Consider the following 23,758-nt stretch of genomic DNA (forward strand, 5'->3'; position numbering starts at 1 on the left):
TATCTTTGAGGCTGGCAAAGCTGATAAAAAAAGGAAGTTGAATCAACTTTATTATAGTAGTATTTTACACACAGAAAGGAGCCGGTCAATCCATCAAGTCGCCTGGTTCACATTTGAAAGAATTTATAGACTCTGCTTCATCTATGGGTTATGACAGAGAATTCCACATTCACCTGAACCCACATTCCATATTCACTACAAAATACAGTCACCTCACATCATGGTAAATATTCTGTTTTGAGACATCTTCTCGGTGTGAATGGTACTTATATCAAATGCAAGAATTATTAGTATTATTATCAACCATCCTCTAACCTATTAGTTCAACTCTGTGTGCATTAATTCTGTCTCTTCCCGTTGTTGGATTCAATGGTTCTAGCAACGATTTAATCAGCAAGGAGCTTCAAAAGGTATATTTTTGTTTAAGATCAGCAGAAGTAAGATAGAGGGAAAAATACTGAACAAGGACATCAAAGAACCAGAGTGGATAAATATGTTTTATACATCTTTATGTATTTTTAAGATAGTATTCAGCTTGACAGATCACTCAAGACTTTTTTCAAAGGAAGTTAAGGAAAAGCTGTTGCTGAACCTTTCCTCCAGCAGATGTCGCTAATTCACTTGGTATAGAGTGAACTGCAGAAAATTTTCAAAGTGATATTACTAATCTTAAAAGCAAGGTTAGTTACTAAGTTAAACATACTCTAGGGTTATTCTTTTCTCTCCAGAAAATGGTGGAAGACACAAATCTAACACATCTTTCCAAAAATAAATTCAACTTGCATTTATATATCCTTGCCTGGGTGGTATATCAAATGTTGGCCATTGCCTTGCCATCAAAGTATTACCTCCATTATGCTGTTGCAGTCCACTGATAATTCGTTCCATTGTATCTCAGATTCCAGGTCAAGCACACTTAGACATCTCAAAGCATTTACGTGATGCAGCAATATTGGATATAAAGAAGAACTCACATCTTCATTGTGCCTGATCATGTCTAAATGTGCTTTACTTTTACTGATATTTTACTTTTACTGATAGAATTGTGAGCTCAAGGCAACATTGGCTTGAACCCACAACCTTCTGACCAGAAGTGAGACCAACAAAACCCAGCAGACACTCATACATAAATATTGATGTGCGATTAAAACCGAAGGCTCTTCTGCCTGCCCTGTTGAGGATTGATTGCAAATCACAAAATGTATCCTGGTATCCTAACAAACTTTCCCCCGAGAAAGAATTTGGTGCATCTAGCTTTTCTGCCCATCTAGCTCTCAATTTATATAAACCTTACTGAGAAATGCCGGTTAAATATCTGCAAAGTAATTAGATTTTACAAAGAAATCACTGAGCTAACTACAGCAAGAACAATTTACATTTATACGGCACGTTTCCCACTGGGAGGTCATCTCAATGCAATACAGCAGCATATTTCAATACAATACAAAATTACATTTGTATAGCGCCTTTCATATTGTGAGGACGTCCCAAGGCGCTGGAGTTACAGTTACGGAGTTGTTGGGTTGAAGTTTGGAAATAATTTATAATCATCAAATTCCCATTTGTTTTCAACCTCTGAGTGAGTGCAAGGGAAATGGTGATATCATCAGGTTTGTAGAAGTAATTAAACATTGTTTGCATGCTGTGCTTTGACTACGCAGAATACTGTGAGGACATGTTCCCACTGCAGTTTCTGTAAGAACACCTGTCCTACCTCTACAAGCTCTGCAGATATAAATAAAATGAAAACCAATTTGAAAACATCAAAGATAAGATGACAGCTCAGTTCCTCCCATCAGCTCAGTAAATAATGATAATGAACAGTAAAGTGACTGTCGTCAGTGATAAAATGCCCGCTGAATACCATTAGAATTTATTTGCGTGAATTAATTTAGTCTCGGGTATGCGTACTGTGACCATTTAATGAATTCTTACACATGAACAGCAAAAACGGAACATCCCACTCCTGCTACAGAACATAAATTCAATCTAATTGGCAAATGAATTATAATAGTACAAGTTTCACCTGAAAAGTTTGCCTGCTCACCCATCTAAATTCTGTTCAGCAATGGCATATTGATGCATTTTTTTTTGTTGGATGTCACCTACTGGGGTAAAATGTTTGCAGGATGGGTTAACTACGTGCAAAGGCCGATGTACAGAGAATCGCGGGAGCTGTGAGTTATGTAAACCACTAGCGACGAGGAATCCAAGTGATTCTGTAATGTTACTTTGCTTGTTAATTACATAATTGAAGCCACCTGTATGTGCGTGCACAGTTAACCCAAACCTGCAATGTCTGTGCATGGGTTGTTAACCCAACTTGCAAATTAGACCCCATAATGTTGGAACACTGCACATTAATTACATCTGTTTTGTTGTTACATTACCAAATGGTTCCAATTATGAGAGCATCTTTTAATCACCTACCTTCTCCTCATTTGAACTCCCATTTAAGAATGTAATAAACCTTGCTTTTGATATAGTGCCTTATCAAATAGATGAAACATGTGGAGTCCTGTAGCTCAGTGGTTAGAGCACTCGCCTCGCCAACGAGAGAACTGGGTTTGATTCCTGGGCGGGGTGAGACGTTAGGCACGTTTCCTTACTCCACACGCCTCTGTTTACCCAGCAGTAAGTAGTAACCCAGTTGTTAGTCGACTGGCAGTTCGCTTTTCTGAGGGTAACAACCATTCAAAAATAACAATAAAAAATTTGGTCGCTCAATCCACGACTGTTTGTGGGACACTACTGTGCACAATTGGCTGCCGGGTTTCACCCACAAAATACACAGTCAATTCCCTTTAAAATATATTCTGCGAAGTGCTTTAAGACGTCTCGAAGACGTGATAAGGCGCTATATCAAATGCAGGGATTATTATTATTATTAATATCTCAAAGCGCTTCAGAGGATTGCTATGAAGTGAGTTCTACTGGGTGGGGGAGGTGATGCCTGTGGGGATATTGGCTGAGGACAGGATTCGGTTTCCCTTTGTGGTCAAAAAGCCTGCTGACACAATCAAGTCTCACACATGAATCTAAGGCGAGATACCAGATGGTCAGGGAACCTTAATTCAGTGAAAAATAAAAAATGAGTTAAATACCTTCAGGAGGCGGTAAATTGCAAAGAAAGCTTTTTCTCGTTCTACTTTATAGAACTTCTTTATAACATCCAGCATCAGAATTGCAATAGCTCACAGCAAAGTATAGCTGGCCCAGAGAGACTTATTTGATAGCCAAAGTTCACGTCGAAAGGAAATGTGGTATCAATATGGGATGATTTGTGTTACTCAGATGGTAAAGGCTCTCTCTGTACAGAAATCAGTGATCCGACAGAAGCCAGAAGCTCATTGATGTGGGTAATTTGTTGTCCCATCAAAGTCAGATCAGAAATCCACCAAAGAAACAAAGACCTTTAACTCTTGTATTGCTGACTGTTCTCGTCCAGCTTTCAAAAACAGTTTCAAACAGGATCTGGACAAATAATCTTCTAAACCAGTTTTAAACAGGAACCTCGCCATGGCCGCCCGGCCTATCCTGTGACAGGGGCGGTCCTCGTATAGACCAGAGGCCTCTGCGATGCATCTGAGCATGTGACCCCAACCTCCGCTGAGCGCCCACACCAGTCACAGCACCCCCTTGTGGCTGGGGAGTACACCTATGTCTACCGTTCCATTCTAGATAACTCATCGCTGAGCTCGTTTCCCTTGGAGTAGTGAATTATCCAGATTTCACGTATTTTCTTTTAAAACATGTCTTTTCTATAACTCTAACCTTCCTCACTAGCCAACGTACTTTGATCAGACCCCATCTGGAGTTTTGGGCACCACACCTCAGGAATTGGTTCTGGAGAGGGTGCAGCATAGATTCACCAGAATGATACCAGGGCTTAAACGGTTAAATTACGAGGGCAGGTTGCATAAACCTTGTCTGTATTTTCCTGATTTTAGAAGGTTGAGGGCTGATCTGATTGAGATGTTTAAAATGGTAAAGGGATTCGACAGGATAGCCACAGAGAAACTATTTCCTCTGGTGGGGGAATCCAGAACAGGGGAGGGGGGGGGGGGGGGGCATCATCTTAAAATTAGAGCCAGGCCATTTAGGAGCAAAATCAGGAAGCTTTTTTCTCAAAAAGATTAGTGGAAATCTGGAACTCTCTCCCCCCAAAGGATGTGGATACTGGATCCATTCAAATTTTCAAGACTGAGGTGGATAGATGTTTGTTAGTTCAGGGTATCAAGGGATATGGGGCAAAGGCGAGTAAATGGAGTTGAGGTACAGGCCAGCCATGGTCTCATAGAATGGTGGAACAGGCTCGAGGGGCTGAATGGCCTACTCATGTTCCCATGTTCCTACCTGGGACACTGCACGATGGCATTGCAAAATAACAATTCTGACTCACAAAAATTGTTATGATCAAGAACATTAACTAAAATAGCACTGCTTTGCACTAAAAGGGTTATTACTGCAGGTTCTAATTTATTGTAATTTACGTTAGGGGAAGAAGAAAATGACTTGCGAAGCCTTAAAAAAAAATCATTTTTCTTTTCTGAATAACCTAATAAAATGAAATCCAATTTCAAGCAACTCAAGATAAGACGACAGCTAAGACTTCCATCAGCTTGGCAAACAGTAATAATGAACAGTGCAGTCACGGTTATTGGTGATAAAGCACTCCTATTAGCTTTTCTGTTTTAAATTAATGTTAATTATAGCAAGCACACAGTAATGGGCTATTGAGTTTTTAATCGGTTTTAAGAGAGTGGTGGTAAATATGCCAAGAAAATGTCGATGTCTTCTGTTCCTTATATTTATTGAAGTGAAGACATTTCCAGCCAAGCTTCCATGAAAGAAATTTCTCCAGATGACTTGCCAGTCATCGCAATGTTGGCAGACTTTGCCAGCAAGAACGCTTTATTGATTTAAAACGCGGATCGAGGAAACGCACCCCATTCCAGCACATTATACATGATTTGCATGGTTTGCACTGCTAGAATCATTTAAGCACTAGAGATAAGCAAACATCCAGTTCTAATTAAGTCTAAAATTTCTCTCTGACTCACCCCCCCACACAGGTGATTGAACAGAGACTCGAGGATCTCACTCTCGATGGCACTGAACCATGTTCAAAAGGACTAGATCTAGTGTACGGCAAAGAATCTGATTATCAATGACTTTTTAACTCTAATATTCAATTCTCTGAACCTGATATCACTGCAGTTTCTTTTTAAAGGACTTAAACTGATGGGGTGTAGTCTGGGCCATGAGTATACCATGTGTAAACCCACGGATATCATGCGGCAGGTATAAATGCAATTTGAGTGTGTGATTAACATCCAGCGAAATGGGTTTATTATATAATTATCAATTAATTTCATTAAGAATTGAGGACACCTGTAATTATCTCTACACACATGGATAACACGTGGTGCATAATACTCCTGTGCTGACACATTGTGCACCAAAGTTTAGTTCATCCTATTTCCAACAGCTGATGCAAGTCCTTTCCACTAATGTACAATGTGCTGGCCAAAAAAGAGCCTGGTCTTATTCGGTCATTTACCCACGCCCTGTCCTCCCTCAGTGGCTGCCTTGAAGTTGATCTGTTCTGTGGCTGACAGTATCACCTGCAGCTACTGTGAAAGTGGCAAAGTGTGTGGGCATACTTCAGCCAAAAAGCAGCCCGAGCTATCAGCCACAGAGAGTTAATAGCAGAGCAGTAAATTTAGACAAGCACCCCAGGGAGTAAAACAATAACAACAACAAACCAGCTTCATATAGGGCCTTTCACGTTGGTAAGACATACAAAATTATGTGCATGGTATCCATCTACACAGCGTGGAATGAGAAATTTCTTTGGCTTTTGACATTGCTGTGTGCAAAATTGCCTGTCGTATTCATCTCTAACATAGTCACTACAACACCTTGCATTTATATAGCTCCCTTCACACAAGGTAGCATCTCAGAACCCTATACTTTACAGAAAACCCTGTGAAGTACTTTTGACGTATCCTCCTGGCACGGAAGATGTAATATCAAATATAAGGATTATTATTAGTATTGTTACAGTACTGGTACATGTGTAGGGGTAGGAGGGGTAAAACAGGGAGAACTGTACCCCAAGCAAAAAGAAGCGGTTGAATTGATAATGAGAGTTTAGAACTCACAGCAGCAGAGATTTTGTATCCAGTCATTCTAGAGTTAGCGCCCGCATTTTATCACTTACATTTCAAAGTGACAAAAAGGTGTAAGCAATACAAATAAAGACTAAAGCTTCACTGACATGAATTATTATCTCTGCACGAGTGTGAAGGAGCCTCGAATCGAAGCAGAGCCATTTACGTTAGTATGAAGTTAATCTTAATTTGGTTTACTTCTGTACTACAAATGGGACATATCAATGCTGATCTAAATCAATGAGGATTTCATAAGAGGGAGAGAAACTTACACTGCGCTGTAGGTAGACTGGAAAAGAAGCTCTTTAACCGGCCTGCTAACCATTCCAGGCTCTCGTGCAGGTTTGCCAAGGCTTTCAGGTCACTGACGTCTCGAAGGATCTCGTTCTGTGGTATCAGTTTGTCACCTAAATTTCCTGTCAGGACCTCCGACTCCTTAGCATTGGCAGCTCTGCGTATAACATACATTTTAAAATAAATGACTCATTTGCACAAGGAAATAAGATCTGAACATAACATAATATAATCAATATTGAAAACATTTTACAATTTGTTTCAAGAACAAATTCGATAAATTTCTGTGAGAAAATAATATCTCGGGATACATTATATAGGTTGGGACATGGCATGTTCATGCCACCATCAGGATGGTGGGAGGTGAACCTTGGTCTTCTTTTGCCGAGCAAATTCTTATGTTATGTTCTTAAATGATTCCAAAAAAAAAACTGGATTATAGAGCGCCCATGTTGCTAAAATCAATTGAACTAGCTGGCAATTCAATAAAACAAACACAGAAGTTACAGAAAAGCCACTCTGAAGTAACCCTCCCCGCCACCGAAGATGAGGGAATATTCTTATCATTTGAGTATCACTGAGGACAAAATAAAGTGTTGGGGTATGAGAGTATCAGTATCAAACATTTTAAAAGAGCCAATAAATCTTGCGTTTCTCCTTGATTCTGGAACATATCTGTTCTTCCAATCCCGTCGATGTGCGGAGGTAGCCAAATGAGGAAGCAGGATGTTAAAGAGGTGGAACATACATCTACAAGCATTCTGCTGTGTGACGAGGCATACTCTGATCTGGTGTCTGAGTTCCTTAAACCAAATTCATCAGTAGCTTTTGAGTGCCTACGCTCTTCCTTGCATTCTGAAATGAGTACTAGAAAAAAATATTCCACCCGAGGCAGAAAAGGAACAGAGATATTAGAACATTTGTCGGGTTTGCTGGAAGAAGAGGTTAAAAAAAGGGGAACATCTGTAGGACATTACAAAGTCCATCAACTCAATGTGATGATCGATTTGGCACAATCAGGCCTTTTCGTTGAAGCTGAAAAGCTTCATCTCAACTGATGCCAGCGTTCAAATGAGTTGCCGCCTTGCCCCAGACAGGTGGCTTTCAAGTTCATTTACTGCCTCTTGTGCTGTGGTGTTGAGAGAATTAGCTTCAATTAGCCATAAGCGAGTCATGAATATGAATCTTCATGCCAGTGAACTAAAGTCCAACAGAAAAGATAAACTATTTGAAAACATCGACTGTATTTTTCAATTGCAATTTTTGCAATTTGCAATTCTGTTGAGCGAGAGGATTGCTTTGGCAAATTCCCAACTGAAGATTGATAAGCTGTAAAGTCAGCAAATAAGGGGAACTGGAGCAAATATAAGGTGCAAACAGCTTTTTAATAGGTCAAAGGTGGAGGAATAACCTTTTTTCTGTCATAAATCCATATTACTGCAACTTTCGGGATTAACAGTGACGCTGTTTGCTCTGGCTCCGCAGAGACTCAGCTAATGAATTTGGTCAGCTGTTGTCCTACTGCAAGATGCTTATTGTTATGACGAGTGACCTTTGGTATGGTGAGTGTATCAGTTGCTTTAGTGATCTAAAAGTGGAGGAAAATAACTGGCACAGATAGACTGCAAGCAGAGTGGAGCAGTGCACATCAATTAGCATATTAGCAACTGCCCTGCAGCCCTCAATCATATTAAAACAAAAATTGCTGACAACTTACTAACAATGGGGAGTTGATCTAACACTTGGCCTGGGCTAGCCAGAGCCATTTAACCTTTAGCTCGCAACCCCACCCCCCCCAATATTCTCACTGTCCCCGAATAAAATAGAGCCACATCATGTCAGCAAGTACGATTAATCACTTTTACTCTGTGCCTTTCTGAACAGTTCAAAGAGATTTCTATTTCAGGCTGTGACAGGTTGATAAATGGAAGGATGGCCCGAGTGAGAGAAGGAGAAATGTAAGTCACTGTGCTGTCGTGTGTGTGCGTTTTGTGATGATCAAACTACTCCTGACCCTGTGACCTTGTAAAATACGACATGCTCTTGGGGACATTTGTAATTGTCATCACTTTCTGTGGTGGGGGGAGGAGGGAGAACATGTCAAATTCTGTAAACTACTTATTATAGATCTCCGGGACGCTACCCCATGTGAAGGGCGCTATGTAAATGCAAGTTTTTCTTGTAGATCATGTACTTTCTATATTTCTTTTCCAGGAAGCTTTTGCTGGGGTGGGTGGGGGAAGATCAGCAAAACTATAAGCTTGCCAAAAGGATGCCACCTATGTTTACCCACTTAATTCTGCTGGATGACTGATGCCACTTATGGCCCATTTTTTGTGATCAGCTCCCTGACCACCTATTTGTTCCTCGTTGCACATACACAGCGTTAACAGCTGGGCAATGAGAAATGTTGGGCCTTGACTGGTCGTTCAGCAACACGTGATAAGGAAACAATTCAGATGCTCGCCTCAAATCTGATGCTGATCACGACCAGGACTTTATTGTACCAGGTCCGACATGTAGCGGTCACATAATTAAACGCATTCCCTGTGGTTAATTATGTGACTACTTTTATGGTAGTTTTAAATACACTGACAGAATTATTTCCTGTTAATCACCTACAAACTTCTCCCCCAGCTCAATGGATTGCCGCTAGTTTTGATCTGAAAGCCTGCTGGATTGCTGCTGGGTTCATTTCCGTTATCGAATATCTCTTCTGATTGGCATCCAGGATCAACGAAATGAAACCCAACCCTTGGCCATTCATCTCTGCTGTGTGATCAAAAAGGTTGCTGATCACTCCTGACTACACAGAAGTCACTTGGTGATGATTCCAGATGGTAGGGAATGAGTAGTATAAGCTGTTCTGTTATCTTGGGGCCAAACAACATCTGGAACTATTCAAGCTTCATTCTGCTTTATGATATCACATGAGCCAAACGATTAAATTACTGCCTTATTATGGGCTCCCCGATATGCGTCATGTGAAAGTGTCTTTGGCCAGACAACCTGTTGAACATGTGAAAGGCAAGTGCAAATTTTGGTAAGAACTAGTTGGGCTGAATGGCCTGTTTCCATGGCATATCGACAGCTAAATCATTTAAGAAATATCCAACCATGGGAAAACGGTTGTGTTGATACACTAGAAGGATTTGATCAAATGTACATAATCGCTGTGTGCCGTGTGATTTACCCATTACATTTTTCTGAATTGAAGTTAATTTAAAACTATTTAATTTTATCTTTTCTCCTGTGATTTGGGTCCCACTGTCTATTGTGGGAGGACTTTGGGAACAACTGGTTGAAAAACGGATCCAATGCCTGCCTTTTCAGCCAACGGAACTAGAAAGAGTAACCTGGCCCCATCATAAATATAACCAGGTCAATTTTTGATGTGTTTCACGCATCAGTTTACAAAGGACTACAGCACATCTATTTTTCTCATCTCTGGAGCTGTAGCCCATCACGTGTGGATGATACACTTCAACCGTGCCACAGGAAGGGTTAAAATGGCAATTGCACTTTGTACTGAAGAAAACAGCAGAAATACTCTGAACCCACTGCAATTTTCGAATACTTTTTTTTTGGACAATTGCCACTTTTAGAGTAAGGGAAAGAACTTTCATCTTTCTCTGCCAGATGACAGCTGGACTGTCTCGAAGCCATTAAGCTCCTCTCTCCTCCTTTTGGGACATCAAACAATCCCACATTCGGGAGTCTGAGTTGAGTGCGAAAGTCTTAATTGACGGTCTACCTGGTGAGATCTTCCTCATCTTCTCGTTTAGGCCTGAGCTGTCGCGGCTGGGCCATGCTTGTCCAGTTGGGAAGGGATGTCAGCAGTCGGCTGATATCTTCGTCCTTTGCCCAAGAAGCACTTATGATGAGCTTGTCTTCTGACTGAACTATACTCCTGCATTGAGAAGAGAGAGATCTAATTAAACAGCGTTCATCTTCTTCAAGCGTACTTCAGGTAGTACTTGAGTCCGAATACTGGATAGTTTTTTTTCCCATTTAATGAACAAAACAATAAACACATTTAGCTCCCACCCCACCCCCCACAGCAGACCAATTATCCAAACTATGTTAACTACGATTGTGTTAAGTGAGCATCATTGGTAGAATTGTGAATTCACTTTACAGTGTATTCAATGAAGCGATTTGAGACGTCTCGAAGACGTGATATAGCGCTACATAAAATACAATTATTATTATTATATATGTAGAAAACATTGCACGAACAAAATAAAGATTATAATTCAATTTCTTACGTTCACTTTGTAATGATGGAAAAACGGCCTAAAAGACAACTGGATGAAAAATAAATGATTGTAAGATAGTGTCTTGTGCAGCAGCACTGAAAGGCCTTTCTTAGCAATGACAATAGCATCTGGCAATCTGCTCCGACACACTACACAGGAGGCATCTGAAATCTTCGGGCGCTCTTTAGACCCAACCATTATACTGAGTGTTTCATCTCCATGATCTGTCAATAATCATCAACTGGTGTGACTGCAAGTTAAGTCAATCATGTTATAATTGCATTTTTCATCCAAGAACTGCAAATGTAATTGCACATGGTGTGTAATATTACAAAAACCCAGTAAAATAGTGGCCTCAGATATAGCATGGATAACTGTGGGCTGCATTCCAGTCTAAATGTTGAGGGTGTTTTCTCTTCGATGGTTCATGTTTCTGTACTTGAAGTTCAGATCATTGGAAGACTGAAATATTCAATCTAAAGTGTATCAAGCGCCTGCTCACACTCAAGGAAACACAGTGCAGCCCATAAACATGGCTAATTTCATTCACATAAGAATGGTTAAACTCAAGATTATCTCTGATATTCGATAAAAGAGAAGAGAATGTCTCAAGATCCTGGCCAACAACCCCCCAGATAAAATTCACTTCATGTTCGTGGGACATTGCTGTGTGCAAACTGTCTGCTTACTTTGCCTAAAAAATAATTAGTGCACCTTACAGTAAATCCTGTAAAATATTTGCAATGTAATTTTTGTTGTTTTGAGACGTTCTTCTGAAGCGAAAAGAACTATATAGAATGGAAGGATTATTAATTCCCTAATGTGGAAAAAAACTGACAAATTCTGCTCTCAACCCAGACGTTTTAATATGCTAGCAATCTTTTTTTAAAAAAAACTCTAGTTTCACACTGTAATAAAATGCACAACAGTGTAATAACTAAAGTATTCCTTCAGCTCATATTTCACAACCTATCCATTTCATTGTTTTTTCCCTTTTATAGTTTCATTAACCCAGGAGAACGGACAAGTGAGTCTGTTTTGTTCCTTCTTTTGTTCACTCAGTTTGATATAATGGTTACTTGTTGGGAGTAGCTGTCGAGTCCTGCAGCCCTTTTTGTTTTATTTAATTCAATACGTTTTCTTTCTCTGCTCCATTTGGCGCACTGTCTGCACTGTTAGGAGCTGTGACAAGATACCTTGCGTGCCTGAGGGGGAGCTGTTTCCACACTACATCACAAGCTGTGAAATGCTTCAGTAAGTTCTTGGGCTCTTAACCAAAAGCAGACAATGCAAGGCACGTTTTTGACAAATTCCTACTTTATATTTTGGCGACCCAGGAGTCTGATTTAGAATCATCAGATCCGGTCTTACTTAAAAATCCAATAAAAGGTTTTTAGTGGTTCAGCAAATGGGGACCTTGGCGTGTGGAGTGTTAGTGGTTAGAGCACTCGCCTCGCAAGCAAGGTGACTCGGGTTTGAGTCCCAGGCAGGATGAAACCTTAGGCAAGTTTCCTTATTCCATACACCTCTGTTTACCTCGCAGTAAGTATCAACCCGGTTGTTAGTCGATTGGCGGATCGCTTTTCTGGGGGCAATAATCCTTTCAAAAAAATTTAATTAAAAAAAAATTGGTCACTCAATTCACGACTGTTTGTGGGACATTGCTGTGTCCAATTGGCTGCGGTGTTTCACCCACAAAATATACAATCAATTCACTTTACAGTATATTCTGTGAAGTGCTTTCAGATGTCTTGAAGAAAAAGCACTATATCAAGTCCAAGGATTATTATTATTATTGAGTCATGGGATGGAGGATATTGGAACCAAGACCCAAGGTCCTTTACAAGGTAAGCTACTTGTCAAGTGGAGGCGAGGGCTTTTCTCACATTGGAGGAGGGAAACTTACAGGTGGCAACTTTGGCTACTCTCAACTATTCTGTGCAGCCAGTCACAAAGCAACACCACAAGAAGACTGGGAGACTGTCATGTGGTATCTGAGTTAGAAATGATATACAGCACTGGGGAATGCATTTTGTTGCATCTTATTGCATTTCTCTCAATGTATTATTTGGAAGTGTAGGGAGTTTAATTAGATAGGTAAGTGTGGTAGTTTATCTGCACCAGCAGTCTCCCACAAATTACACCTGGCAGCTTTATGGCACCCTTCACATAGTTAAGTCTTGGAGTGCCTTACGGAGATGGCGCTTGAAGGGGTTTGGGAGAGAAGGAGGAGATGATTGTACACACAGTAAAAGATAGGTTTTTAGGTGATTTTGACAGATCGAGAGTTGGAGGGGTAGACGGAGGAAGTTCTAGATGTTGGAGGCATAGTGACTGAAGGCTCGACTGCTGATGGTTGGCTCAATTCCTGAGGGGGCAGGGGATGTGTAGCAAGCCTAAATTTGCAAAGCAGAGGGTAGACATGGCTCCTTAAGTTTTTTTAAACAAAATTTATGAGGGGATGTTGACTACTGGAAGAACACTTTACTCTTCTTCTAGTGATATAGAATCTTTAGTATACAGCTGAACGTAGAGTGGATGGGGAGGGTAGGGCTTGGTATAATGTGTTCAAAATATGGCACCTTCAAGAATGCAACACTTTTCCAGTACTGCACTAGAATGATTATCAGTCTTGATTTGGGGCTCACCTAAACTCCTGTGGGAAGTAAAACCACTATGTAGGTAAATCTTAAACCCATCTTCAAATGTAAAAGGATACTATGCTCAAAATCCTAACGATTTAATATCACAATCTAAAATGATTCAAGCAACCAGTTCCACTCCCCACATTCCCGAGAGAACTGGAACCCTGGACTCTAATGTATTTTTTATCAGCTTTATCTTTGTTCATCCTTATAACCTTCAATCCTGCCCTTAAACAGATATCGACCCTTCACTTCTTTACTTAGTCATCCAGTCCAATCCTATTTCCTCCCTTGGTTTGATTACTTCACAACTGCCTGGTCAGGAATGTAGCAAGTTTAGTTTCTTTGTGATCCTTGTCAGCAAATTACTATATGTTAGCTAAAATCGTGTAAACTCTATGAAGCACACTGAAATGCAGGTGCAGTAGTTAATCCATCTATGCGTCACATCTCCAGTATTTATTGGATGCAGCAAACATGGGCCAAATTTCCATTTTAGGCAATATTAGAAGAGTATTGGGGAAGGAAAGAGAATTTTGGAATTCGATCGGCAGAGCAGACTTATCAATGGTGCTGTTAGTATGTAGTTGGCATTGTGTAGTATTGGAGAGGTTTGGAGAGGTTTGGATAGACTCACTGTTATTATTCAGGTTGATAAATGCAACAACTTGCCAAAGAAGGAAAGCAATTCACCTCAGTTTTCCTCATCACAAAGCTTCTGAGGACACTGCTGTACGCAATTGGCTGCCATGTTTCGTCCACAAAATACACAATCATTCCACTTTACAATATATTCTGTGAAGCACTGTGAAATGTCTAAACAAAATGATAAGGCGCTGTATCAAATGCAAGGATTATTATTATTAAATGTCAACATTTCACAATTCCTCTTCGTATCTATGGCGCCTTCATCTAGTCTCAAAGTACTGGCCATTCCATGTATTTAATCTCCCTAGTCCTGTATCTCCTTTTCAGTTGACGACCCAATGCTAAATTCTATATACACAAAGAAGGGAAGCTGAAATTAAAATTGTCTCTATTAATCTTGTTGGAAAATTAAGCAAACATTTCAAGTAAATCACGCTTTATAAAATTAATGAAGAACTGGATCCTTCTGCTGAAACGCAATAAATATTTCAGTAATTCCTTCAGCTAGGTATCGGGGTCATGCTGAAGGTATCGTAAGAAATTCTATTTCTTCTACTATGCAGTTTTAGCTGGTTAAACTCCAGCAGTCACCCCAACTCACACCCTGGGGTCCCCAAACCTTGACTTGTGTCAACCTGCACCTGATGCTCTCTGGAAGTGTGTCCCTGCGGGGAGAAAGATTCCATTACAGACATGGGAATTGCCATGTGGAACTCTGTTTGGTTAGAATAAGCGCTCCGAGACCCCGCCTGGCGTGAAGGGCACTATATAAATGCAAGTTGTTGTTGAATACTCTTAACTGTGATGATGTGCAGTACACCAGACTGATCCAAACAAATTTTCGACTCTAACTAAAACATCTCAAAATATTTCAGTGCTATACTTTGAAAACTAGTGACTGGTTTTGTAGCCAATGTGTGGACTGCAAATTCCCATAACAACATTCAAGTGAAGCTTGAACAGTGCCATGGGAACTTTAAGGGCAGAGGCAGAGGGGATTTTGGTTTGACATTTCAACCGAAGTGCAGCACCATTGCATTACGTCGGTGAGTCAGCCTAGACTATGAGCTCAAGACCTGACAAGGGATCCATAACCTTCTGGCGCAGAGAAAAGAGTGCTATCAACTGAGCCAAGCCGAGACCACATAATGCCCATTCTGTAAATGTCTGCTATTATGAGCCACGTGTAAACCGTGTGTACAGAGGAAATTACAGGAGCCCTTTAATATGTAATTAACAACCAATGGAACAATTGGATGTTAACGACATAATTAACAAATTATTTTTGTGGGTTGTTAATGACATAATTAAGGACAGCTGTAACTGCACACAGCGCCTAAAATAGCTGGTTACACATGACGCATAATAGACCCCAATGTTTGGCTGTAATCATGATGTCCAGCTTCGTTAATCGATTTTCCAAGTTTCCATGACAACACATCGGAATGCACAATGGGTTGACACCACTGACTACTTTTTTGTAATAATATTACAGTATAATAGGCTCTAATATTGGTGTAACATGAAATCCACTGGGTTCCCAATAATGTCATGATTCCTAATTGGATTTAACAAAGTAAATGATATGAATTATTTAACAAAAAAACTACAGCCCTTCTTTCCCCTGGTGCTCAGAAGCCCAAGGATGGATCCATCTGCTCAGCTATTTACCCTCAGGCTCTGGGGGATCGAACTAAGTACGACACCTGATCAGGTGATTCAGCATCAGTGGGAAAGAACCTCCGACTAAAGCAGTCCAGGAGTTTTTATTCATACAACACCTGCCACTGGTGGAGCATTATGTGATATTATTTTGTAGTTTATTCACTCAGCTGGAAGATCTGCTGACAGTCCTGGGATGCTGGTTCTGGCTTGTTTGCTGTCTGGCAACTCGGCTGGGAATGAAGGGAACTCAGATGTCTACACTGAGCCTGGGTGACAGCGACATACATACAGAAAAACACACTGCTGGAAAGGGAATAGGAATCAAATCCCTTTCAGTCAACACTGCCAGATCAGAGGGTTTTTTTTTTAAACAAGAAATGCCTAGGGCTTCGAATTTCGGATGCTTCAGAACAAAACGCCAGTTTAGCTCTTTAATTACTGACAATCTTTTTTTGGGACTCGTAGTCAGCTGTTCCATAAATAATGTACGTTCATACAAATTACTCAGTGCTGGTCTTACATAAAGATAGGTGTGTATGTGAAGTAACATTTTGATGTGGTAGGAAACACCAAAAGGTGCTGTGTGACTTCCAAAGGTCTTTCGACTTCCTCTGTCGTTAAATACAGATTCCAATATTCTCCCTCATCTTTGCACAATGGCATGTTGTAGGACAAGTTTGCTGTTGTCACGGTCCTCTGGTACAAATTGGCTAGTCTTCATCTGCTAGCTTAACTCGAAGCTCTAGGCATTTCTTGTTTAAAAAAAACCTCTGATCTGTCAAGTGCGGATCCCTGACTGCCCAGCGCTTTGGGCAGTCCTCCTGACGTGAAAGACGATGTGCAAATGTAACTTGTTGTTGTTTAACTTGGCATTAGAGCTGGGGGCGTTCCTGCCCTCACCTGAGAATGATATACTTAGCAGGAATAAGCACAATTTTTTTTTGGTCAGCTGGATGTCTGACACATGCAGGAACACATCACCATGCTATGAGAGTATCCAAATCAGTTGCATTTCCACATATGTTTGCCGCAAATACATGGAAACTTCCCTATGTCTGGAATGAAGTGCACACTAGCTCCCTGGATAGATGCACTGAAATAGTGATCAGCTACCTCAACAACAATAACCTGCATTTACATGGAGCCCTTCACGTGGGACAGGGTCTCAGAGAGCTTAATAGTGTTGGAGCCTGACGCTGAGCCTTGGGGAAGGAGGTGACTGTAAGCACAGTCGAAGTGTAAGTCAACAGTCATGATCTAAAAGAGGGGAAGGAGGAGGCAAAGCAGAAGTATTGGGGGAGAGAGTTCCAAAGCTTTGGGGAGTAGTGGCCTTCATCCATGAAGCTTTTGCTTTATATTTATCCCATGACACAAGTGATCTAGGAATACTGAAGTTATACTGTACAAAGAATGTAATCTGCATCTGATCCTTCCTGTGTCCATCAACAGTGCAATAGAACAAGCACAAAACAGGCCAATTGAGCAGGGTTTAACGGTGCAATGGAGTAAGCGTAAACAACTAAACAGACAATATAACACAGTCACAATAAGCTCTAAAGATTGCTGCCTGTCCCACATTTGTATGCAAAACCGTTCTTTATGAAGCGACTTGTTTGCGTCAACTTTGTGAATCTATAATTTAACAGCACTGAGCAAGTATAAATGAGTGCAAGTGTAGAATAATAATGAAGATCAAACTTGTAACAGAGCATTGCACCATTTTGTTTTGGTCGGCTGGGTGTCTGACATGAAACAGTGCGTAAGAACCTGGAAGAATATATTATGTTGAGAATAGAGTACTCATTGGAAGATCATATTCTCACTTTTTCAGGTAAACCCATTGTTATTTATTAACTGACTACCTTGGTCAAATTGACACCTATTCATGCTTTAATAATGCAGTCAGGACACTTTTGCACGTAGCTTAGTGGTTAGAGCGCTCGCCTCGCAAGCGAGAGACCTGGGTTCGATTCCCGGTAGGACAAAACAGGACATTGGGCAAGTTTCCTTACTCCACATGCCTCTGTTTGCCTTCCAGTAAGTAGGAACCTGGTTATTAGTCGTTTGGTGAGGGATCGCTTTTCCCGGGGTAATAATTCCTTCAACAAAAAATAATTACAAAAAATTGGTCACTCAATCCACGACTGTTTGTGGGACACTGCTGTGCAACATTGACTGCCGCATTTTGCCCACAAAACGTACAGTGACATCTCGAAGTCATGATAAGGTGATATATCAAACGCAAGGATTATTATTGTTATTAAGCAATCCGGAAGTTTCTCTTAGCTCTCCTTATGTACTTCAACAGGGAAGAATAAATAAAGCAGATTTGACACAGCCCTCGGAACTTTTGGTACAAAAATGATGCATCGATCATAGATGTGAAAAGAGAGTTAAAAAGAAAAGGAACATATTATTTATAAAAGGGCTTCAACCCTGTGAAGATATAATTTAACAACCTGTGTATGTATTGCAGCTGAAAAGCAGGGACAGGCTGGCTGGTCGATTGAAGGACTTCTTGCCCTTCAGTTGGTCAATTTTGCAATCCCCTGGTACACTTCACTTACACATATATTACTACTTAAATAGCTAAGGTGTATGATCATGTGCTCTTAGGTCTGATTTGACGTGCTCTTCTCTTGGCTCCCTCCTGTGCTACAGAGCTGCTAAGCAGAAGTCGTGACAGCTCCACAACACAGGGGAGAACATTTTTTTTTAAATCAGCGCTAACAACCTTCAATCAGATCTATAAACTTGCAGTTAACAATTAAACTAAACTTTAAAAAGTAACATAACGTTTTAGTGATCTCCAAAAGAATTAAAGGGTGGTTTTAAAGAAAAGTGCTACAGATTTGCTCTATGACAATGCTTCTAGTTTATGAACCTGGCGTATTCTTAAAAAAAATGATAAATTGGTTACTCAATCCACGACTGTTTGTGGGGACGCTGCTGTGCGCAATTGGCTGCCGCGTTTCGCCCACAAAATATACAGTCAATTCCCTTTCCGGTATATTCTGTGAAGCGTTTTCAGACGTTTCAAAGACGTGATAAGGCGCTATATAAAATGCAAGGATTATTATTATTTTTATCTTGGGGCTTTCTCCTCTGTCCCCTCTTCATCTACATGCTTCCTCTTGGCAACATGTGGGATAAAATTCCACATGGGTCTTGATTCACTCTTATCATAGCACATTTAATTTCAGCATGCTATGAAATGCTATGTTAATAGAATAAATCTAGAACCAGGTGAAACTTGCACCATATCATCCACTGACAAGGGATTCACATGTATGCAGATGATACCGTAATCTACTTTTCCATTTGCACTTCTGATTTAAGGTTCATTGCTGCTCTGTCTGATGGTCGGTCTTGCAATTTCTTGCAGCTGAACATGGAAAAGATGGAAGCCATCCTCCTCGGACTCTAACTTAGCAAACAAGTGCGTAACATTAGCATTCACTTTGATCCTCAGCTCTCCTTCCCTCGTCACATTCAATCCTCGACCAAGATTGTGTTTCTTCATCCTCGTCACATTGCCCGCCTCCAACCTGCCTAAATTCCTGCCTCGCTCTTCACCTTGTTCTGCATGGACACCTACTTGCTCTCATTTACATCCCTAGATAGTCCCGCTTCCAGTAAGAGATGATATTGATGGGCCATTCTCTCAGTCTCACTGGCAAGTAAAATGACAGAGAGGAAGAGAAGAATATAAGACATGTTCTAAACCATTCTGTCTGAGTGACTCTCTGTGGTTTATGCCAAATGGGTGAAGAGAAGAGAACTGCGTGGTTTCTGTCCACACATCCTTACTGCAGGCTCCTGCTGAAAGAACTTCATCTTGAAAATGTACTGCCAGGCCACGATCCCTTTTACACAGGGGCTCATGAAAACCTGTCTTTGTCTTCCAGAAGGGACAGCAGCTACAAGAATCGAATGCTCCATCACATGGTGTCACACGCAAGTGATACGATAATCAATTCAGTCAGTGCATTTTTTGGAAACAAAATAATTTGACAAACACTTATTCAATGATGACAGGTGTCTCTTTAAGAAAAATCATTTTCAATAACTTTAGTATGTATCCTCGGGTCGTTTTTGCTTGAACATTGCGTACTAAAGATGTTATCAACTGAATAAGGGACTGAGTCAATCAATGAAGTAAGTCAGTTGACCCCCTCCCCCTCCACCTGTGACAGTCTTGGTCTCACTTGCCCAGATGACTTCTATGAATCTGTTGCTGTTCATAATATAATAATCCTTGCTTTTGGGCATCATCATATTTTCAAAAAGTCTCAAAGTTCACAGGACTTACTGTAAAGTGTATGTGTGTGCAAACATGGCGGCCAATTTGTGTACAGCAATGTCTGAAAAACAGTCGTGAAGTGAATGGCCAGTTTTACTTGGGGGATTGTTGGCCAGGACACCAGGAGAAACTCCCTTCTCAATACGATTGTCAAACAGGATGAGAAAAGTGTCACCTATACAGGAAAGTACCCAGTACCAAGTTCAATGATGTGATATGTATCTGTAAATCTGTGCAACAAGCCTGATCAGGAGAGTTTATGTAATAAATACAAGGCCAATAATGATGCAAAAATGAGGAAAGCAATGAAAGTATTCAATTGGCTTTGCTTTTTTAGAGATAGACAGTACTATACCTGTAGGCTATAGTGCAAGTGTCCTTGTATTCCTGCAGCTTCCCACACACCATGTTAAGGAACTGGTCTGAGTAAGCACTCAGGTCATGCATCAGGTTCACGAGGTCCTGCATTGATTTCTCCACAACCACTGTGCTCTGAAAGAAGAGAATATATCTTTGATCAACTCTATGTCTCTCAGGAACACATCCTCTCTGCTTCCTTGATTCCCACAATCTACCGGCTTCCAAAACTCAAGCTAAGCTCCTTGAGAGTCTCATGGATAACGGCTGCATTTGGTGCAGCGCTAGGATGTATAGATCAGAAAGGCAGAAAGGTACAGGTTTGAATCTGTGCTAAATTACCTGATCAAGATACAGTATGTATATATCTTTAAAAAAAACTTCAATCTTCATGTCCAGTTCTTAATCAGTGTTGTTTTTTTTCCTCTCCTATTCTCCAACGTAGATAGTTTGCTACATGTTTTAGAACACCATCGAGTATTAACTGTTTTTTTGGTACCACTTAACACTGCAGCCAATGGGTCAAGCACACATACAATGAGACATCAGCGCTTTAATTTGACACTACTGGACATATTATACAGCAAGCTGAGAAAAGATATTAGGGTATAATATGTAGACATTTTCAATAAGGTTCTTTAATAGTGAAAACATAGAAACAGGAGTAGGCCATTCAGCCCCTCAAGCCTGTTTTGCCATTCGATAAGATCATGGCTGATCTGTACTAAAGTCCAATTATCTGCCCTTGTACTGTATCCCTTAATACCCTAAAGAAAACTATGTCATACGGATTAGTAGGAAGTTTACTCCAACATAATGTACTCTTGGAATGGAGTTCCTGCAAGTCAATGTGATAAGCTTCCAGTCACTGCATTGAATCCCTACTCAGATTCCTTCTTTAAGAAATTTTGGCAGAAACTGCTGCACATGAAAAGTCTTGTCAAAAGTTTTGATTGCTCTTAAACAAAACTGCAGCTCACTTGAAAGGCTGTGTAGCCCACTGGACACCTGTTGCTAGATGGTTGGTTTCAGAAAAGATTGAATGATTGCTTCATTTGATTGCAACTCAGGTATCCGAATTTCTTCTCCTCCCACCACCCTCCGCATGCTGGCTTCTGCTGAATCTGCACGTACAGGTTTTTACAGCATTATTCATTTCCCTCAGAGCCCTGACAGCCCTTATCCAGGAAGGGTTTCCAATGACCCATGATGGGCACTATTCATTAAGAACTGGCCACAAATATATAAATCAATGTGTCAGCAGCAGGCGCCCAAATCCGCTGCAGCATCTCAGTCGGAAGCTACAATAGGTACAGATTTGTTCTGCCTCATCAGGTCTCACCTGTCTGTAATACTGTACATAGTGTAACAATCAATTACACTGACAGCAGTCCAACTGGTCCCACTGTTCAATGAGGTACAACTTCCCAGACATCCCACTAACCTCACCCCACTCCGATGTGGGGTCCAGGGGAGAAATATCCATCATCAGCCCTAAACAAGGACTGAAATGATTGACAAACCCCCAAATGATCGTAAAATCACCAAAAAAATAGAACAGGTTTGAGAATGGCTGATAAACAAAGTTGTTTTTTGTTGAGCTGGGTGTCTCACAATCAGAAACCGATCACTGTGCTTCTAGAGTATCCAAATCAGACAAAGTTCCACATATGTAAGTCACATACACATAGACATTTCAGTATTAGGTGCAGGTTGGTGAGAGCCAAGGCTTGGGGACGTTAGAGTGTACATAGTGGATACTACTAGTGTTCAGCCAGCTAAAACCACACAGCTTTCCATTGAGAGCACTGTCTGACTCCCATTGTATGTCCAGCTAGGATCACACTACTACTTAGAGCTTTTGTTTGCAGGGCTAACAGGAGTTGAATAGGAAGAACTCTGCCCCTCTCTTCCTCGAAGTCCTCATGATGAATGAAGCTGGTTGTTCTATCACGAGTGGTGCCTTAGACTAGAGTATTGTAAACCCGCCAAGATCAGGAACCAGACTACTGAGACCGCCACAGAGGGTTGATTCCTTCTGACATTCCGTTATCAAGGAAGTCACCTTGAAGCTAGTTTACCTCCAAGAAGACTCTGCTTACCTCCCCCTCCAGGAGGATAGTCTGGTAAACCAAGGTAAAGTACACAAAAATGGATGAACTGGGACATAAAAAGGGAGATTAGAAAAGTTTGGAGAGGATTTGCAAAGAGTTTAGGAGAGATTAACCAACTGGCCTTGTACAAGAATCTACAGAACTGGGTCAAAAATGAGGATTGGGGTGTCAAGAGAGAACTGAAATGAGAATCAACCGTAGAACATAACGCCAATAATTTCACAGAGTCACAAGAGGTCAACGAGAAAGGAAGCTAAAACCCTAAGGAACGTTAAAGTCAAAAACGAGGATTAACAGAAGATGATAAAAATATTGAGTGACTACTTGTGACCTCTCTCGTGTTCTCGTGGTCTGCTAGAAAGTGCTAAACTATTGCAATTCTAGCTTTCGCACTCATCCTCTTCTGCTTGTTAGGAGGACAGATACTCCAGGCGGGAGACTACTCAGTGGAAACTGAGCTGTGTTTTTTGAAGGGTACAGGAATGGATGCCCTTCGCTGGAGCTATTTTCCTTCTGCCACCAGGCAAGGGTGTCTGAGACTGATGTGATTTGACTCATCCCTTGGGGGGAATGTGCCAACACATGAGAGTGGCACTGAAACTTGGGTCTGCAGAATTGCAAGTGATAAAGTAAATTAAATGATTTCTTAAAAACGGATGATTAATTTTCAATTCTTTTTAAAATTTACTTTTCCTTTAAATGCACCATTCCCCCAATTGGGAGGCCAACCAGGTAATCTATTCCTAGGAGTCTAACAACACCACTGACAACTAGTGCAGTAACAACTTACTGAATAGGCAGATTTTGTTGTCCCTACCTTCAGCTGAATTGCCCTGCCACCCATTCACCACCATGCTTCCCTTCTCCTAAGTCTTGCTTTTTATATAGCAATTTATAACATAATAATAATCCTTACATTTCATATAGTGCCCTATCATACCATTGAGACTTCTGAAATTGTCTCAGAATATATTGTAAAGTGGATTGCACGAAACATGGCAGCCAACTGCACAAGGCAGTGTCTCACAAACAGTCAGGATTGAGTGCCCAATTCCTATTATTTTTTTGAAGGGATTATTACCAATTTATACCAAAACATCTCAAAGCACTTTACAAGTAATTACTGTCAACATTGTGACTTTTTGTACGCAGAAACACAGCAAAGTTCCGCAAATGAGGTGAATAATTAGTTCATATGGAAGATTAATGACCAGAAAAACTCCATTCTCTTTTCAAAGTTTCATGACTGATGAACAGGTTTAACATCTCATGTGAAGGAAGTCACGTTCAATGTCAG

General features: G+C 40.7%; 1 protein-coding gene across 2 annotated transcripts in view; it reads right to left on the bottom strand.

Moving 5' to 3' along the window:
• The window catches only part of exoc4 (exocyst complex component 4), a 216,550-nt gene that overhangs the window by 13,220 nt on the left and 179,572 nt on the right, over window positions 1–23,758 (bottom strand). For both annotated transcript variants that reach the window (XM_007890836.2, XM_007890835.2), the window contains exons 11-13: window positions 20,346–20,482; window positions 10,225–10,380; window positions 6,449–6,627 (exon numbers count right to left, since the gene is read on the bottom strand). In XM_007890836.2, coding sequence (XP_007889027.1) covers window positions 6,449–6,627; window positions 10,225–10,380; window positions 20,346–20,482 — 472 coding nt within the window. The remainder of the gene's footprint in view (window positions 1–6,448; window positions 6,628–10,224; window positions 10,381–20,345; window positions 20,483–23,758) is intronic.

This window comes from Callorhinchus milii, unplaced genomic scaffold, assembly GCF_018977255.1.
Source record: "Callorhinchus milii isolate IMCB2004 unplaced genomic scaffold, IMCB_Cmil_1.0 Scaffold5, whole genome shotgun sequence".
NCBI classification, from domain to species: domain Eukaryota; kingdom Metazoa; phylum Chordata; class Chondrichthyes; order Chimaeriformes; family Callorhinchidae; genus Callorhinchus; species Callorhinchus milii.